Source organism: Durio zibethinus, chromosome 19 (genome assembly GCF_047325235.1).
Source record: "Durio zibethinus cultivar Kanyao isolate XHJ-2024 chromosome 19, ASM4732523v1, whole genome shotgun sequence".
In the NCBI taxonomy this organism is placed as follows: Eukaryota; Viridiplantae; Streptophyta; class Magnoliopsida; order Malvales; family Malvaceae; genus Durio; species Durio zibethinus.
The window spans coordinates 17,895,470-17,916,102 of record NC_143180.1 but is presented as its reverse complement, the minus strand read 5'-3'; the positions used below and the strand labels follow the sequence as shown (position 1 = coordinate 17,916,102).

General features: G+C 30.8%; 1 protein-coding gene across 1 annotated transcript; it reads left to right on the top strand.

Moving 5' to 3' along the window:
• Nucleotides 1-29: 29 nt before the first annotated feature.
• LOC111310452 (heat shock 70 kDa protein 17-like) lies at nt 30-10,332 on the top strand. The gene is made up of 14 exons (XM_022909928.2): nt 30-860; nt 1,751-1,983; nt 3,059-3,218; nt 3,994-4,239; nt 4,343-4,479; nt 4,795-5,134; nt 5,275-5,436; nt 5,738-5,812; nt 5,893-5,993; nt 6,117-6,186; nt 7,066-7,122; nt 7,220-7,281; nt 9,531-9,603; nt 9,712-10,332. Exons 1-14 carry the CDS (start codon nt 102-104, stop codon nt 9,907-9,909), a joined length of 2,673 nt encoding a protein of 890 aa, XP_022765663.2. The 5' UTR covers nt 30-101; the 3' UTR covers nt 9,910-10,332.
• The last annotated feature ends 10,301 nt before the right edge of the window (nt 10,333-20,633 follow it).

Here is a 20,633-nt window from a genome sequence, read left to right as displayed (position 1 = left end):
ATATAAAAGCCAAAACCCCCGAGTCAAGTACCTTCGCCTCTTCTCTCTATTTCTTACAAAAATTCAGATCCTCTATTTCAACAAGATTTTAAGTAATTCTTATGAGGAATATGTTATTCAGATTAGGGATATTCTTATCCCTACTATCGTTATTCTTAATTAAGTCGGAATCTGCTGTTTCAAGCATAGATCTGGGTTCAGAATGGCTGAAAGTCGCCGTGGTGAATCTAAAGCCAGGCCAAAGTCCAATCACCATTGCCATCAACGAGATGTCCAAGCGAAAATCCCCAGTCTTAGTCGCATTCCAGTCGGAAACTCGCTTACTCGGCGAAGAAGCGGCCGGAATCGTAGCTCGTTATCCCGATAAAGTGTTTTCCAATCTTCGAGACATGGTTGGGAAGCCCTATCAAGACGTCAAGCGATTCGCCGATTCAATGTACCTTCCGTTTGATATAGTAGAAGATTCTAGAGGCGCCGCAAGGATTCGAGTTTCGAACGACGTTAGTTACTCCGTTGAGGAATTGTTGGGGATGATTTTGAAGTACGCAGCGAATTTAGCGGTGTTTCATTCGAAAGTGAAGGTTAAAGATGCGGTGATTTCGGTGCCGCCGTATTTTGGACAAGCGGAGAGGAAAGGGTTGTTGACGGCGGCAGAATTGGCCGGAATAAACGTGATTTCGTTGATAAATGAGCATTCGGGGGCGGCATTGCAGTATGGGATCGATAAGGATTTCTCGAATGAGTCGAGGCATGTGATTTTTTATGATATGGGTTCGAGTAGTACTTATGCAGCTCTTGTTTATTATTCGGCTTATAATGCTAAGGAGTTTGGGAAAACTGTTTCTGTCAACCAATTTCAGGTAAACAGAAAAAAAAAAAAAATCTTCAATGGCAATTTCCTTGCAATTTAAAATTTTACTTTCGCTATTTTCCTTATTCTGTTAAGCATACGACTTGAAATCAATTGGCATTAGTTGGTATATATGTTAATATGTTATAGGGATTGTAATGAATGCATTTGCTAGCAATAGAATCGCAATAGTTGACAATCTGTAATTAAATCAGTGAATTAGATTACTCACTGATTTCTTTATTCTGTTAACCAGTGATTCTATATTTAGAAATACCAGGAGACTAAAAACTTAGATTGCTCTTAGGCTTCAATGTTTCAAAAGGTTCTTTTAGTCTATTCTTTTATAACCTTGCTTGATAAATATTAGAAAAGAATAGTTATCAATCTTCTAAATAAGTAAACTAGTTATTGTAATTAAACAAATAATGACTTGTCTAATATTCTAGCAAGCATATAGCTTCTTCTTGCTTTAAAAAGTTCTTGTGATGAGGCTTTCCTTTTTTATGACTCCAACACCTTCCATGCTGAGAAGAACATGGGTCTGATTGCGTTTAAACTCGCAAAATATTTGCTAAAGTTACAAATTGCTGCAATTTCATCATTGTAATCCATATGCTCTTTGTGGCTGGCTTATGTTTCCACTTAATACGAAACCTTTTCACATCACCAACACTTTTGGAAATGATTTTGAACTGATAGCTGTTCCTAAAGGAAAAGTGCTCCTGCATCTTCATTATGCCCATGATAATAATCAATTGAACTTTGTATTTACTCTTCAAATAACTGTAACAAACTGGCTGGTGCTCGTTTTTCAGATTTGCTTTGATTCTTTAATATGACATTACACTACTGCTGGCTTTAGCTATCATGGCAATTAACATTTAACATCTTTTCCAGGTGAAGGATGTTAGATGGGACTCAGAACTAGGAGGACAGAACATGGAATTACGGCTGGTGGATTACTTTGCTGATGAGTTCAATAAACAACTTGGAAATGGGTTTGATGTGAGGAAGTATCCCAAGGCAATGGCTAAGTTGAAGAAACAGGTTAAGCGTACAAAAGAAATTTTAAGTGCAAATACAGCGGCTCCAATATCTGTTGAATCCCTCTACGATGATCAGGACTTCAGGTCTGTAGTCTTTAAATCATCCTATCTAATTTTTAGTGCATGCTTTTGACTTTTCATGTTCCTGTTATTATATAGATTTGTATATTTCTGTTCCATGAAAGAGAACTTGAGGTGGAGTACAATTCGGTAATGTATCCGGGAAAGTATATTTTGTAAGGGCTCATGGTTTCTGTTTCCAAGTATTTGTGCTTTGAGGTAACTTAGGAATTCCTTTTATGAACCAAATAGCCACTTTAAATAACTGAAACATTTTGAGTTACTATCTACAAGATCCATATTGTTACATATTCTTCCTGAAAAGTAAATTCATGATTGATGCCAAGCTTTGAGACTAAAATGTTTCTCTAAAACTGTTGACTAGTCTTAGCTGCATGTAACTTCAGCTGTTTCAATGCTTACTATCTGGGATCAGCATTTAATTGTTCCTGTTTCCAGTATTCTCATGTAACATTCTTCATATTTCTATCTTATTAATGCCAGGATATCACGTTAGAGCCTGGACAATTTAAAATAAACGTTGCTTTCTTTTATCTTCCCCTTTAGGGCCTGTGACTGTTCTTGCAAAAAATATTATAGTTTCTGTAGAGTTTGCATAAATGATCAGGGAAACAACAAATATCTATTAATTGTTCTTTATGTTTTTATGCAGGGAAAAAGGAATATGGTACTTGTGTTTTTGTATCTCATCATAATCAGTTGGCTGTCTAATGATGCTGTGCTCATTATTTTTCCTTGTTCAGTTCTCCCTAATTACTTTGCCCTTTCTTTTTCATCCAGTCCTTAGAAGTTATGATTTGTTTTGCATTTTCTTGTCGAATAAGTGATGGAGGACAGCTAGGTGTCTATTGTTATGGCAGCTTCTGGATTTGAATGCTGAATAAAATGAAGAAACTTTAATGAAGAAGAAACAATTTCTAAGCTAGAAAGGGTGCCTATTGTTGTGCCTAGGGTTGATTTCATGACACAATCACAGAGAAATAAGCTGGAAAATTATCTGGAATTTGTGGTAATCTTTGGGTGTAATACATGTGCTTCTCTGAAATTGGTTTTGTTCTTTCTTTTTTCTTCCCTTCAGGAGCACCATAACTCGTGAGAAGTTTGAAGAGCTCTGTGCAGACCTTTGGGATAAATCCCTTATACCTGTGAAAGAAGTGCTTAAGCATTCAGGCTTGCAAGCTGATGATATATATGCTGTGGAGTTGATTGGAGGTGCTACTAGAGTTCCAAAGTTGCAGGTTTGTACTACAATTTTCCTACTTTTGCTTATATGCAGAAACAAATCTGGTAAGAAAGCATAGAAAGAGGGTTTCCTTGTGTATTTAGGATTATCTTAGTTGCACTTGTTTATTTAAAGGTTAACATTTCTATGCCTGTGCAAGTGCAATATAAAATCTATTTACTCTTGTTTCCTTTGACCTGTTTGAATTGAAGTCCTGTTAATAAGAGTGTACAAATACTAAACCAAGTCTAACCTTGTCAATCTTGGTGGAAATTTTACAAGAAATTCCTCGGAATTACTTTTAGCTAGTTGAAGTTTTCATTTCACGTTTAGGAAGCTTCCATTTCCATTAATATATTATATGCTGATAAAATAAATAACTCATGTTTGGTGGAGTTCTCAACATGAAATGAAAAATTCAAATGTTGCAATGTACCGCATGGCTATCAATTTTCTGTAGCTATAACTAGAGATCTTATTTTCTCTTTTCTTTTTTCAGTTCATATCTGTACATTTAACATTTTGAAATATCTGCCTACATAGACAGTTCACCATTGTGCTGTCCACCCCACTCCAACCCCCACCAAAGAAAAAGCAACAAAAGCAAGATGCATCTTTGGTATAAATTCAGAGACCTGCATAATAATAAGTTGTACTTTGTGGCAATGTTACTCAATTAATTATAAGAAAGATGATCTTGCCAAAAGGATCTCTGCTGTGCAATTCCTTAGATTGAATTATGATTAGTTGATGAAAGACAATGTGAAAGCAAACTTCTTTTTCCTTAACAGGTTAAGCTCCAGGAATATTTTGGAAGGAAAGATCTGGACAAACATCTGGATGCTGATGAAGCTATTGTTCTTGGTGCAGCCCTACAAGCTGCAAATTTAAGTGATGGAATTAAGTTGAATCGTAAGCTGGGGATGGTTGATGGTTCCTCCTACAGTTTTGTCATTGAATTAGATGGGCTTGATCTTTCAAAAGATGGGCCCACCAGGCTGTTACTTGTGCCAAGGATGAAAAAGCTTCCCAGTAAGGTAAAATAATGTGTTGCTTGAACCCTTGTTTTAGAGGTAGGAATTGGACTGCTCATCTTCTTTGTAGTTTCACTAATGGTAATGTCTAACTCTCCATTTACAGATTTTCAAGTCCTTTAATCATAGCAAAGATTTTGAATTGTCACTTGCCTATGATCATGAAGATCTTTTACCTCCAGGACTTTCCTCCCCTGTATTTGCTAAGTATGCAGTGTCTGGTTTAACAGATGCAGCCGAGAAGTAAGGATCTATGCAGATCTCTGTCATCTTTAAATGCTTGGTGTGTTAATGGTTTGGTTTAGTTTCTTTTGAAGGGGATTTGAAACCAAATAAAAGTTCCAATATCATAATATTTGAAACAAATGAAAAAGAATTCAGGCATGGAAACCTTTTTGATTATTAGTTTGCTCTAGATTTATTAGTTCATACTTTTTGGAGTGGGAGGGTCAAATGTTAACTTATCAGTTATGGTTATTATTAATATTGTTTATCAATTAATAGCAAACCCCTTCTGCAAGAAGTAATCAAGTTCTTTTGTTCATCTGCCTTGCATAGGTACTCATCTCGGAATTTGTCTTCTTCCATCAAAACAAATATGCATTTTTCTCTTAGTAGAAGTGGAATTCTTTCTTTGGATCAAGCAGAGGCTGTTATTCAAATAACAGAATGGATAGAAGTTCCTAAAAGGAATTTGACTGTAGAGAATACAACCGGTGCTTCCCCCAATGTATCTGTTGATGTTGGTACTAAAAACACTTTCGAACAAAGTAACAATAACTTGGAGTCAGATGGTGGGAGTAGTAATGCATCTAACAGTACTGTTGAAGAACCAAGTACAGTGGATCTTGGTACTGAACGAAAGCTAAAGAAACGGACCTTCAAAATTCCACTGAAGGTGCAAACAAGCAGACTATGCCAGAACATTTCTTCATTCAATTACATGCCATTGTTTGCCTTGCTTGTGCTAGAAAATATTTCTGTATTAGCTTGTTGTATATCTATCTTATCCTTTTCGCTATTTTCTTTTCATTGTAGATAGTGGAGAAAATAATGGGACCTGGAATGACTCTTTCAAAAGAATCTTTTTCTGATGCTAAACATAAATTGGAAGCATTGGACAAGAAGGATGCTGAGCGTAGAAGAACAGCAGAGTTAAAAAATAACCTTGAAGAATATATATATGCTACGAAAGAGAAGGTGCAGAATTTTGTTTTGTTAAATTTTATTTAGTTGTTATATTTGCATTCCCTCATGATGGTTGTTTTTTGAGTTATGCCTGAACATTTTTTATTTAAAATGAAACTGTTCAGATTTTCTGCATAACGAGAAATTGTTGTAGTTTCTGCACTTGTTTATTTAATTCTTATCATGTTTGATTGATTGTATGAGTGATCCATTGTCCATAGCAGTTGATCTTTCTTTTAGAGAACAAAAAGTAATTTTAGTTAATCTGATATCACATTAATTTTATTTTTTGTTGCATTATTGCTTATACCAGCTTGAAACATCTGAAGACTATGAAAAAATATCTTCAAATGATGAACGCCAATCTGTTATCAAAAAGCTTGATGAGGTTAGTCCTGCCTTACAGAGATTGTTTTAGTCAGTTTACTCTGATTAAAATTAAACATAGGTAATTTTTTATTTTTTCAGGTTCAGGAATGGCTGTATACTGATGGTGAAGATGCTCCTGCCCCAGAGTTTCAGGAACGCCAAAATTTGTTAAAAGCAACTGCTGACCCAATATTTTTCCGGTATCCTCTATTTTCTTGGGATTATTTTTTCTTTTTTAATTGTGCCAACTATATTCTGATCAATCATGCATTATAAGGGCTTAAGAATTGTGGACTGAAACAATTATTGTGACTAATGTTTAGATTTAAAGAGTTGACTGCTCGGCCGGAGGCAGTAGAAGTTGCTCAACGATACCTTACTGAATTGCAACAGGTACTTCAGATTGTTTATCTGTAACATGCCTTTTACTAAGGTTATCTAGCAACTTAGTTTTGATTTAGTCGTTACAATTCAGGGGGTAGAGATCTATGGTTCAATATAACTAATTCCTTAATTTTGTTACAGATCTTAGGTTCAAAATCCAAAATTTTTATACAATGGCCTTACTCACCAATCTGACTTTTTTAAACCTATTCTGACTTATTAGTCTGAAAATCTTCACTGTCCATTTCCATATAAGAAATGTTAGAAATTGATACGCCCTCTAAATCTTGCTCCTCTCCACTCAGAATCTTCTCTCATATTTCCTTCAACCATTGGAACAGTTTCCAGGAAGAAGTTACCTCGACACTGCAGAGAGCTCCAACATGGATATAATAACAAACCCCAAACTTAATATTATCGGATAACATCACTAAACAATAGCATTTGTCTATGCCTTGCCCATGCTTTGCTTTTCATAGATGTTAAAGATTTATTATTTTCTATAGATGTTAAAGAATTTATAGCCACTTCAGCTTAGCTTAAGTGATAAAGATGGGGTGGAGTATGCGTATACCTTCGAGCCATGGTGCTCCTTGTACCCAAAAAGAAACAGAAGTTAATATTGTAAATTATGAAATAAATTTTCTGGCATCAGTTCAGATTAATGGTGCTGCTTAGCATTCTGCCCTTAGAAAACAATTTCCCCGTTAGGATTGCATTATTTTACTTTTGTTCAAGTATATTATCTTTTTGATGAATTCATAGTGCCGCATTGATTATTAGATTAAGTTTCTGCATTTGACTACACTTGTCATGTTTGCCACATGGATTAGTCATTAGTTGGCTTTAAGATATAGTTGATTTACTTTTGTGGGTATCTGTGTGTAGACTATTCGTGGGTGGGAGACAGACAAACCATGGCTGCCAAAAGACAGAATAGATGAGGTATTTGTTTCACATTTAAAATTTTCTTTGTGATATTTTCTAGATTAGGTGTCTGCTTATGCTTGTGGCAAAAACTTATAAACGTTTTGCTTGTCAGTTGTCTATCAATATGGACAAGTTCAAGACTTGGTTGGATGAGAAGGAGGCTGAGCAGAACAAGTAAGTTATTGCTATCAATATGATGCTAATAGTCATTTATATAGCATGTCTAGATATAGGATCTTCACAATGAACATTGGTTAACTTCTTTTTTTTTTTTTTAATAAATATATGCATGATAGAATAAACACACTAACATTGCTAGCAATATGATGCTAAAAGTCATTTATATGGCATGTCTAGATATAGGATCTTCACAATGAACATTGGTTAACTTCTTTTTTTTTTTTATTAAATATATGCATGATAGAATAAACACACTAACCTCTCTAACACTATATTTGGATTGAGGGCAGGGTAGAGGAGTAGGAAAGGAAAGGAGGGGGAAATATAGAAACCTTTGTTTGGATAATATCTAAAATAAAATAAAGGGAGGATTGCTCAACCCTCCTCCCTTTCTCTCAATTATTCTATTTTTCAATTATCTCAAATTGGGGAAATGGAGGAAAGAAGAAAGGATTAAAATTTTATAATTATGAAATGAGTTTAATACTTAATTTTTTTTTTCAATGTTCTAAGAATATCATAAAAGATGCTTTTCTTTAATTGAGATTATTTTTCTTTTCCTTTTAGTAACTTTCTAATTTACTTATAACGATTAATTTCAAGATTATTCACATAATAAATTAAACATTTAATTTAAAAATGATGTAATTAGAACAATATAATATAATATGTTCTTTCCTTTCTTTTGTACTCCTTAAATGAACAGAGGATTTTTATAATTTTTTTTCTTTCCTTTACTAATTTTAACTATTCATAGAAGGAAATGATATCATTTTTTACTTTAATCCAAACATAGTGTAAGTTGTATTATAAGGTTCCTTTTGTTTTGTGAAATCCATAATCTGTTTTTTTGGAAAATATTTACATTTTTCTTAAAAAGTAGGGACTTTTTATTTTCTGGATGAGTAAATGAAAATATATTTTATTATTTGGTTTTTCTGAAAAATATTTTTTTAAATAATATTAACATAACTATTAAAATATTAAAAATTATTTATAATTAAAATATATTAAAATTATTTATTATTAAAATTATTAATATTAAAAAAATTATATTTTAATAGTGTTTAATATTAAAATATTATATTAATATAAAAAACACTTTAAAAGAGCAATTTATTAGTTATATTAATATTTTAAAATTAAATACTATTAGTTATATAAATAAAAGTGAAAGGTAATTTTCAAAAAAATAATTTCATTTTTCATTGACCAATAAAATATTTTCATTAACCAATAAAATATTTTCATTAACTAATCTGTATTTTGCCAAATAAACATAAGAAAATGTAAAAATTATTTTTTATGAAATTAATGGAGCCTAAATTCTAACCGTTCCAACTTGCCTACTTAATATTTATTATTTTCAAAATTTTTGTATTAAAACAATTTAAAAGCTTTATTTATTCTTTTAAAAGAAGTCTTTTTCTGTGTATAAAAACAACTAAAAAGCTTTATTTATTAATATGTATTTTATTTTTTGTCATTAAATTATCAAGGCCTTTAATTTTTTTTCCATTTTATATATTTTTTAATTTAATGGAGAAGATACGAAGAATTTTCTTTTTACCTTAGTCAAAAGAAATAGATACAAAGAATGGAAGTGGGGGAGATAAGGCCCCAGATTTGGCCTGTGAAAAGCCAGATTCTCCTTCGACTGTACTATCACCGCCAGGATGACCAGTTCAGCCCCTTGCCAAGCCAGCACCCCTGCCCTCTCTTCCTGCCTCCACTCTGTTTCCCTTTTTCTTTTCACTTAATTAAAAAAAAAATAGAAACAATGGCCTTGACAGTTTGAAAATTCCACGTGAGTTTTGGACACACTTTTAATGGTAAAAAAACAATAACAATAATGATAAAATGGGCTGTGATAACCCAGCACATTTACGACTTGCCTATACACCCATCCTTAATGAAACCATATAACCCACCCCTTGTCTTCTTTTCCCCCCTAGATTATTTTGTTTGAGTGCTTAAAAGTAGTCAAAGTCAATAGTTTTCTGGTTATGGTTTCTTTTTGCCAAGCATTCAAATTAATTGTTGGCAAAGAATTTTTGTGGCCATTTAATCATTGAATATTTTCTTTTCTGTATCTGAGACATAAAGCGATAAATTGTTAATCACATGCTCCAAGTAAAACATATGTTTTCTGTCACCTATCAAGGTTCCCTATTTTAGTCCTACTTTCCAATCATGTTCTTACATGTTCAACTTAATGACTTACATGCTAACCATCCCTCCAGGACGTCTGGATTCAGCACACCGGCTTTCACATCTGAAGAAGTATATGAGAAGGTATTCAGTTTGCAAGACAAGGTATGGCTGCCAGTTCTAGTTGATTAATACTGGAAATGACGATATTCTTAGTAAGTAGCTTCATTAAATTTGCATAACTTGTGTTTACTATATTTGCTATTTGTTTAGGCTGCAAGCATTAACAGAATCCCCAAGCCAAAGCCTAAAGTTGAGAAGCCCATAAAGAATGAGACTGAGACCAATTCAGAGAATGCTGACTCAACTCCTGAGAAGGATACCTCTCAAAATGACCAACCTCCTGGAGACTCAGATAGCTCAACCAATGAAGAAGTTAGTGTAGAATCAGAGGCCCATGACGAGTTATAATCAGTTTAACACAACAAGCAGGACTCTTTTAACTAATTATCAGTCTTCTGACTTAGTAGAGATGATGCATTCCAGCGAATTTACTCTATGGAATAAATCATAGCTTTGTATGGTCAACAGCACCGGTTGTTGAAATGCTGTTGTGCCGAAGGATTTTCAGTTCCTTCCATCAGAGTGATGATGCTTCCCTGATAGGTGAGGAGCATTTCTTAGTAATCTAGTTACCCTATAAGAGTTTTGGAGACAGAAAAATTGTTAAGAGGATTTTGTTATGAACAAGGAACTACAATTTATCATCCTTATAACGAAATAGCTAGATTCTCAAGCGAAAAACACAAGGGACCAATCTCCTTTGGAACTAGGTTGTATTGGCTATTGGATGCTAAATGGTTTATGAGTTATAACACCTTTTTTCGTGCCAAATGTTTTATGTCAAACTACAGGTGAATGAGATGGTTCACTCGTTACCTTTGTAATGCAAGCCTGACTTTTTTCGTTTCTTTTTTCTCACATTATTTGGAGGTATTAGAATGGGCCAAATGGGTCTACATGGCTTGGCCTGATAGGATGCCGGCAATGTGGTTTAGTATTTCTTAGGTTGTTTGAAAAAGAAACTTAATTAGGAACAAATTGATTATGAACTTATAGAAATTGTGAAAAAGGGAAAGTTATTTTATTGATTGATAAATGTATAAAAGTTCACACTAAAATTAGACCTTAAAAGTTATAGAAATATCATTCTAAGAATTTTAATTAAGCATACAAAAATAAATAAAATTCATTACTCTAAAAAAATCTACCTAAGAGATATAAAGATAAAGATAAAGGTCACAATTTCAAAAGACCGTAAAATTGAAAAATAACATTTAAAAGTTTGCCTAAGAATTATCTAAGACTGAAAATAAAAAGGATAATTTAGAACATCTTTTCAAATATAAAAAAATCTTTAGATTATTGTGAATATTGAATATGTGCTTGAAATTAAAGAATTTCCATCAGATTGCTTGATTATTGAAATTTACCTTTTGAATAAAAGAAATGAGTCAATTTCCTTAAACATGGGAATTGCACTCTAAATTTAAAGAATTACAATCAATCATCAATCTCCTAATCAACCTTAACTCAGCCAATGTGAACATAACAAATTTTCATTAATCTAGCTAATATGAAATCAATCTTTATTAATTCTGTCAATATGAAATCAATCTCCAATCCAATCAATGTTAAGAGTTTATTTACTTAGTAAATTAAAGTTAAAGATAAACTTTCCTTTGCTTCTAAACATGAGTTTGTTGGTGGGAATGTTCCAGTGTCAATCTCTCTTGGTTGAAAAAAGAAAAAACTTGTCCTCAAGTCTGAATCTATGCCTTCACCAGACTAAGGTGATAAGTTAGCAATATTGAAGGTGAAAGATACTCCATAAGTGTCAAAAAAATTTATCTTGTAGGCATTCTCTCAAATGCGTTGAAGAACTTAATGAACCATTTACCTTAGGTTGTAACTCGCTAAACTTCCTTGGTGGAAACTTTTTTTTATGTAAGTGAATTCACACCAAATCACCTTCTTTGAACTTCACATGTTTTCTATGCTTGTTTGCTACATTTTTGTGTTTCTTATTTTGCTGAAAAATCCTAGTTCGAACCTATTCATACAACTTTTTGATACTCTTGCTTTTTTCTTCTACATCTCTACTAAATTGTTGGTTAGTAAGAACTGAAATTAAATAAAAGACTTGTTGGATTTTTACCATAAATAGCCTCAAAAGGACTGTAACCATTAGTTTGGCTAAGTGAAAGATTATAAGCAAATTTCACTTGTGGTAAAATAAGATCACATTGCTTGATATTCTTTCCCACATAACTTTTCAAAAGATTTTCCAAGCTATGATTGATAACTTTAGTTTATCCATTGGTTTGGGGGTGATGAGATGAGCTGTAATTAAGACTAATGCCAAACTTCTTTCAAAGAGTGCGCTAAAAATGACTTAAGAGCTTGGAATCTCGGTCAAACACCATGAATTTTGGAACACCATGTAACTTCACGATCTTCCTAAAATACAAGTCAGAAGCATAAAAAGCATCTATGATTTTACTACAAATAATAAAATGTGCCATCTTGGAAAACTGATCAATAACCACCATGATGGAGTCTTTGTTTCACTGAGTCCTTGGCAATCCTATTACAAAGTTCAAGTTGATATATTTCCAAAAAGCACAAGGTATAGGTAGTATGGTGTATAATATAGTGTTTTGGCCATGACTTTTGGCAAGGTGACATACTTTATATTGCTTAAGATGCTTCACAACATCCCTTTCCATCCTTGGCCAATAGAATCTATCTTGTAAAAGAGCAAAGGTTTTATCCTTATCCAAAATGTCCTTTTAATGCACCATCATGAGCTTCAAAGATAAGGACTTGGCTTAGAGAGCATTGAGGAATGTATAGGTAATTAGCTTTAAAGACATAGTCATTAAGTAACATAAATTGGTTATGTGACCTATGGTTAGATTCTTTTCAAATTCTATCAAAATAAAGATCCTCTTCGTAAAGTTCTTTAAGCACTTTAAAGCCTACCATTTTTACTTGCATAGTAAATTATAAAGAGTGCTTTTAGCTTAAGGTATTTGCCACCACATTTTGAATTCCAAATTTGTGCTTGAAGGTGAAGTTAGAAGTTTGGAGAAACTCTACCTAAGCTACATGCCTTTGATTGAGCTTATATTGGATATTAATGAACTTTAACACTTCATGATAAAAATATAGAACAAACTGCTTAGCAAGGAGATACTAACTCTAATGGAACAAAGCTCTATAGATAATGTAAAACTCTTTGTCATAAGTTGAGTACTTTCATTGGGAATCATTGAACTTTTCATCAAAAAAGGCAATTGGCTTACCCTATTGACTTAAAACAATACCAATTCCAAAATTAAAAGCATTACATTCTACCTTAAACACCTTGGCAAAATCTAATAAAGAAAAAATAAGAGCTTTGGTTATCTTCCCTTTAATGAGTTCAAAATTATGTTGAATTTCATTGGTTTATTTGAGCACATTACCCTTAAAGTATTTGGTGATAAGGGTAATAATGAAACTAAATCCCCTAATGAAGCATTTATAGAATGAAATAAGACCATGAAACTTCAAATCTCATAAAGAAAAGTCGATCTCATAGAGAAAAGTTGATGTTAGCCAATTCAAAATTGTTTCCACTTTGTTAGGATCCATCTTGATTCCTTTACGCGAAACAACATAACTTAAAAATATAAAGCTTGAAGTAAAGAACCTACACTTCTTCAAATTAACATAAAGTTTGTGTTCTCTTAATATGTTAAAGAGTTTGTGTAGATGCTTTAAGTGTTGTTTTTCATCTTTGTAGTAAACTAAGATATAATCAAAATACACCACAATAAATCTGCTAATGCATGTCTAAGTATATGATTCATGAATCGCATAAAAGTACTAAGAGCACTAGATAAATCGAGTGACATTACCATCAATTTATAAAAATCATCTCGTGTTTTGAAGGCTATCTTTCAATCATCTCTGATTTTATTTGAATTGGATGGTAACCATTGCGAATATCAATATTAGAAAAGATAATAGCACCATGGAGATGGTTTAGCAAATCATCAAGTTGAAGGATAGGAAAGTGGTAATCAACTGTAATCTTGTTGACTTCCTTACTATCCATTCACATATGCCATAAACCATCCTTCTTAAGCTTTAAAAGGGTAAGAATGGCACATGGACTCATGTTTTCTCACACCTTCCCCTTTTTCAAAAGATAATCAACTTGTTGCTATAGTTCTTCATGTTATTTTGGGCACATCTTATAGGTTATTTTGTTTAGTAAAATCCTACCTGGAGCAAAGTTTATGTAATGTCGAATATTTTTTATTAAGGGTAAAATTATGGGTGTCTTTTATTAGACAACATTATGAAATTCCTTCAATTGGTGTCACAACCAGAGATGGTTTATTATTAGTTTCATTTTTCTCCACTAGAACTAAAGCACGCATAATGTTACCCACCTCAATCTCTTTTCTACATTTGATTTAAATGAGTAAATTGCTTCTCTCTCCTTTAAAAAATTTGGGAGTATTCACTAGTTTAATTGGATTTAATATGATTTTACAATTATCATTGAAAAAAGTGTATGTATTTTTGAACCCATCATACAAAATCTTTCGATCATAGTGACATGATTTCTCAAGCAATAAATAGCAAGCATCTACGGGAGCTATATCACACCATACTTCATCCTTATAATATTTTTCCATAAAGAATGACACTAAACATCATTTGTTGACCTTAATCTCATTTCTTCACTGTAACTATGATAATTTGTAAAAATAAAAAATGTTTCATGGTTTTGAAATCTAGTCGTTGCATCATAAGAGTGGGAACCACATTCTCGAAACTACCACTATTAATAATCACATTATATATCTTTTCATGAATAATGCACCTAATGTGAAACGTACTTTTACACAACTAATCTTCTTCCTCTACAAGCGCTACACTCAAGCTACATTCTATAACAAGTAAAGATTTAGTAACACTATAGGTCACCTCAACATATTTTTTAAGATCCTGAAATTCTTTCACATGTTCTTCTTCAGCATTTTCAAGATCTTATTTTTTAACTAACATCACTGTCTTCTTATTTAGACATTAATAAATTATGTGCCCAAATCTTTGGCCCCTTGAAAGATCTTCAGGTTTGAGTGTTGGCAGCACTAGATTGTGATTTGTTTGAAGTATCTTTTTTCTTTTTAGGGGTAGCTTTGAAAGGGGTTTCATAAAAACACTGACCTTAAAGATGTTTTCCTTATTAATGTAGCTTTCTCGTGACCTAAACCTCAAACCATTGTTACAGATCCCTTTTTGTTACTTTTTCACCCTAAGGGCAAGCTTACATATATCATTAAAGGTCCAACATGATGTTGGAAATTTTATACTTTAGGCCACCAAGGTAGCATACAAGGGTTTATTTTTTTTACTCTACCAATTCATAGTTCAACATGAGATGATCAAATTTTGCTATGTATTCTTATACCAAAAGATCCATTTGCTTTAAATTATGGAGTTTAAAGAAGACAACTTGGCAAAAATTGTCCAAAAGGTATTTCCTCTTTAGTTTTTGTCTTATATTGTCACATGTTGCGATCTTGCACCTTTTTTCTCTTCTTCTTTGTTTTTTCAAGTTTTCCAACAAAAATGAGTCATGCTTTTGAAGCTTGATAACCACCAACTTCACTTTGTGTTGTTTGAGAGCATCATGATACCCAAATATACGTTTCACCATATGCAATCAATCAAGGAACTCTTATGGCTATATTTTCTTTTCAAACTCAAGAATCTTTATCTTTAGATTAAACATACTCTAAAGGGATTGGCTTCTCCGATGGCTATCTTTTACATTTTTAAAATGTGGTAGAATGCTATCGTTTGAATCATGGCTATTTGTATGATGAAAAGGTTAACTTCATCTTTTTCATCATTATTCTTCTCCTCATGCTACTTTGCCTTCTCACATTCTTTATGGTTATGAAGCTGTTTTTCAAGCTATAGAATTTGTTGCTATATCTCTTTAATGACAGTATTTTTTTAGTCTTTTTTACTTTAATATAAATTTTTGGGCTTGACGATAATGACCAACCATAGCTCAAATACCATTGTAATGTCGACAATGTTGTTTAGTGTTTCACAAGTTGTTTGAAATAGAAAATTAACAAGCAACAAATTGAATATGGGCTTATAGAAATTGTTAATAAGGAAAAGATATTTTATTGATTGATAAATAGATAAAAGTTCACAACCAATATTAGATACTAAGGGATATAAAAACATTACCCTAAGAACTTTAATCAAGGATACAAAACTAAATAAAACTCACTATTTTAGGAAAATCTACCTAAGAGATAAAAAGTTAAAAGCTATAGTCTGTTAACAGATTGTAAAATTAAAAATAGTACTCAAAGTCTGCCTAAGAACTAACCAAGATTGAAAATAAATATGATAACTTGGAATAACTCTCCAAGTATAAAAAAATCTTCATATTGTTGTGAATGCCGGATTTGTACCTAAAATTAAAGAATTTTCATTATATTTTTTAATTGCTGAAATCTACCCTTTAAATTAGAGAAATGAAGTCAATTTCCTTAAATATAGAAATTGTACTCTAAATTTAAGAAATTACAGCCAATCTATTAATCTCTTAATCAACCTTAACTCAACAAATGTGAACATAGCAAATTCCCATTAATCCAGCCAATGTGAAATGTTAAGAGTTTATTTACTCAGCAAATTGAAGTCGGGGATAAACTTTCCTTTGCTTATAAACATGAGTTTGTTGGTGGAGATAGGTGTCATAATATTTGATGTGGCATTGTAGTGGCTGTGTTCGGCTAATTAAAATATAGATCATGTCAAAATAGTCTATATTTTCAAAATCTTGGCAATATGACTCATGACTTGACAAGAACATCGGTTGTTCTTATGTTTAACGTTGCCCATAACACCCATAGACTAATAGTAATTTTTTTCATTTATATATTAATTTTTTTAAGTTTTTAAGTTTTTTCTTATGTGTTTCATATATAGTGTCATAATTATGAAAAAAAATAAAAATTGTGATACGATTTATTATACATGATTCTGATTAAAATGTCTACATCCATGAGAAAATGAAAGCTTTTAATAAACTTTACATAGACTAAATAACTAAGAAACAATAAATTTTATAAGTATAAATAGTGTATATCATTAATCTTTATTTTCTTTCAAAGATACAATTTCTTATGAGTGATATTTGTCATTTAACCAATTTTTGAAAAGAGCACACATTTTATTGCAAACAAAAATATCAAACTTATTTAATTATTCTTTTAAAAACTTAACATTTTGTTCTAAATAAAAATTAATTTCACCATTAAAAGAGATATTAAATTTTTATTTTCTTTAACTTATTAAAGAGCATGCTACATTCTTAGTAAAACTATTTTCTTGTTCTTTTTTAGGTTTATCTAAACTTTTAGGAGTATACAAAATATATGTAGAAATAAACTTTCTTTAATAGATTCTTTTATCTCATTTATGTAAATATAATTTGCATATTAGACTAATAAAATTCAAGTATATTTTACATCTTATAATTTTAATCTAAGATCCATAATTGTAGCCAATCAATTTAAAGAAGGAATATTTTTCAATAATTTTTACAATTTTATTTTCATAAACTACTAGCATTTTTGAAAATATCATATTTTCTGTATTTTACAAAATAAACACTAATCTCATATATATTTTCATGATTTGAACAATTGCATTAGAAATAACATTTTCAGTATGTAATCAACCAATGCTCTTAAAACTTAAAAATTTTTTTTTGCACATTTCATTTATTATCATTCCAATGTCTCGTCATACACAAATATTCATCTCATTCCTTGGTTGTTCAATGGGTTGATCCATTCTTATGAGGAATCAATCCCTTCACATTATAATTCAAAATTTTTGAATGTTAGAAGACAAATGGATTGATCCCTGTAATAAAAAAATCCATCTTATCAAGCTACAATTCTCATTTTTGAATGTTAAAAGACTAATTGATCGATCCTTTTAATAAAAGGATCTATTTTATCAAGCTGCAATTCACATTTTTTGAACATTAAAAGGTAAAGGGATTGATCTATATCAAGAGGGGATTAACCACTTTTAGTTTTACAATAAAGAAAGAGCATTTTAAAAAGGATTGATCCCTTAAGGAGGGGATCAACCCATTTTAGCTTTAAAACTAAAAAAAGTTCTATTTGAAAATAGATTGATCATTTTATCTTTGCAACCAACATACGAGAAAAAAGAGCATTTTATTTGAAAAATGATTGATTTACTTAAGAAAAAGATTGGTCCATTTTAGCTATGCAACTAAATGAACACTTTATTTGAAAATGAATCAATCATTTTACTTTGCATCCAAAATATGAGCTATGTTATGCCATCAGTTGTGTTTTGTTAGGTCTGTGGCCTATTATGGGTTATGTAATGCCAAACCATTGGCCAAGAAATGCTTAGCCTAGATTGGCACAACCATAAGTTCATGTGTGACAAGTAGAGATGGCAAATAATCGAGGCAAGGTAGATTTTTGCTTGACCTAACTTTGACCTAATCTCTTAATATTTACACCCAACTTCAACATCAAAATATTATTATTTTTTTACTTGACTCGACTCGTATATTCTTAAACTACAACCAAGTTGACCTAAAATTAATTTAATATAATATTCATTTAAATATAAATTACATCTTAATTATAGGTAATATAGTATTTTAGCAAGCTAATATCTTAAATTAAAGTATTAAATAATACTTTAATTAATATAATACAAATATAAAAATATAAAATTAAATAAATAATAAAAATATATATTTTTATATACACTTGAGTTGGGTTGTGATGGTGTAATCTAAAACCTGATTCTAACATAAACCTAACTTAAGAAAAAAATTGACCCGCCTCAAATCTAACCTTCAAGTTCAGAAAATCGATCCGATCAAATCGGAATAGGTCAAAACTTGTTGAGTACATATTATTTTACCATCCCTACTGGTAATAACAAGTTAGGTAGTGTCATGTCTTAGGTTGCCCTTGGGTTATACCCATTTTGTTGCTTTTAATGTTCTTGAATGTTTTAAAAGTTATTTTCCATTTTTCCTCTTTAAAATTTTTTATTTTTTTAAAATTTATCTTGCATTTTTAGAAAAACCATATTAATTAGCTTTATAAATGAGGATTGTTTTAATGAAATAATACCATCAATAATGAACTCTATTAATTATTAGTTGTTATTCAAGCTATTATTTTGCTAAGATAATTATGTTACTTAAGTGTTTTTATTAAAATTCATCACTTTGTTAAAATGTTGTATTATTATTAATAAGAATTTGTTTTAACAATAAAAAAATATTTGGTAAAAAGAAAAAGTTAATAATGTTGCATAAATAGTAACAAAAAGTTACAAACATGAAATTGTCCAAGTGTGGCGTGAAAATATGACTTTTAAGTTAACTAACGATTCGTGTATTTACATCATGTAAAATATTAAAATTCATATACTCATACCATGTTTTACACAAAATTACATGTTTCAATTCGTGTCAACACGAAAACATGAAATGCATTTTTTTATTTTGCTAAACGCATATATAGTTATTGCTAAAATTTTAAATTGTGTTATTTTTTTATCTTTTTCTCATATTGCATTCATGTTGAGTGACTGTGTTGTGTTTTAAATTGTTAAGTTTATTCTTAAAGATAAACTTCATTTATTAGAGTATGAAATTTGGTGCAAAAAGTTTAAATAGCTAATAAAAATGTAGCAGTAAAAAATAAGGTAAATAGTAGGAAAAAAAAAGGGACAATATTAAAAGATGAGAAAGAATTGTGTTAGTATGCTTTGGAATGACAATGGATTTCCTTATTTTTAGGCTAAGGAGGTGATGTAAAAGAGCTATGGAGAGAAAAACTTTTGGAAATCAAGAAAAATAAAATTAGAAAGGATTATATGAAACAATTATTCAATGTCAGCATATATCTCTTTCATTTAAATTGTACCATATAATCATGTTATTAGAAAAAGTTATCTATTTATTATACATCACATATGATAATTAAATGATAAATATTTATTTCAACAGACTCATCTATGTGGTGTATAATAAATGATTAACTTTTCTCATTAATGTGATTATGTAATATGATTTGAATAGAAGGGACATATAGTGATATGAAGTAACTATTTCATATAATTCTTTTTCTTCGAAGGTAAAATCAAATATCCAATGATTATAAGGTTTAAATAAAATAAAAAATAATGGTCATAAAATCTTGATATATCAACTATAAAATCTTAATAAAATCGATAAAAACTGTCAACTAAAATATTTTATTAAAAGTTTAGTCAAAGTTTACTATTTTAACTCCAAAAGCATTAAAATATCCAACAAATCGTTTTCACAAAAGGATAAATACACATTTGGCCTTTGTACTATACATTTTCTGTCAGTTTGCTATCTAAAGAAATAAAATTGTCAGCGTGGTACTTAAACTTTCATTTCGTCATCTACTTTGATAATTAAGATTAATATCGTCAATCAGCTTGCTAACGTGGTATGAACATCTAATAAGATGCTAACAACTATAAAAAAATCTTGTCAACGCCATATAATCAATTACCATGTTGGCATTTCTAAATTTTTTTAAAAAAATTAAAAAAATTCTAAAATTTTTTTAAAAATTTTAAAAAATAAAGGAATAAAAGTTTGAGTATCAAATTGATAATTTTATTTCTTTAAGTATCAAACTAACAGAAATGTAAAGTACATGAGGCAAATGAGTATTTAACTCTTTCATTAATTATAGATATTTTAGACTTCAAAGGAAAATATAATTTTATAGATCTGACATATTTTAAGGTTCCATGATATTTTAGTATCTTGGTCGACCTGACATGAAAAAACTATTAAGAAGGAATTAGTTGAGATTCTTGGACCTACGGTTCCCAAGGGGCTAACATGGACAATTACGTCACACCTTACTTATTCTACTAGACCATGCATGCATGTCACTAATATTGGTCATTGCAAGTAGACTTAGCAACTTAAAATACTATATGGTGATACGACACAAATATGATATTTTTAGATACTTAATTTTATT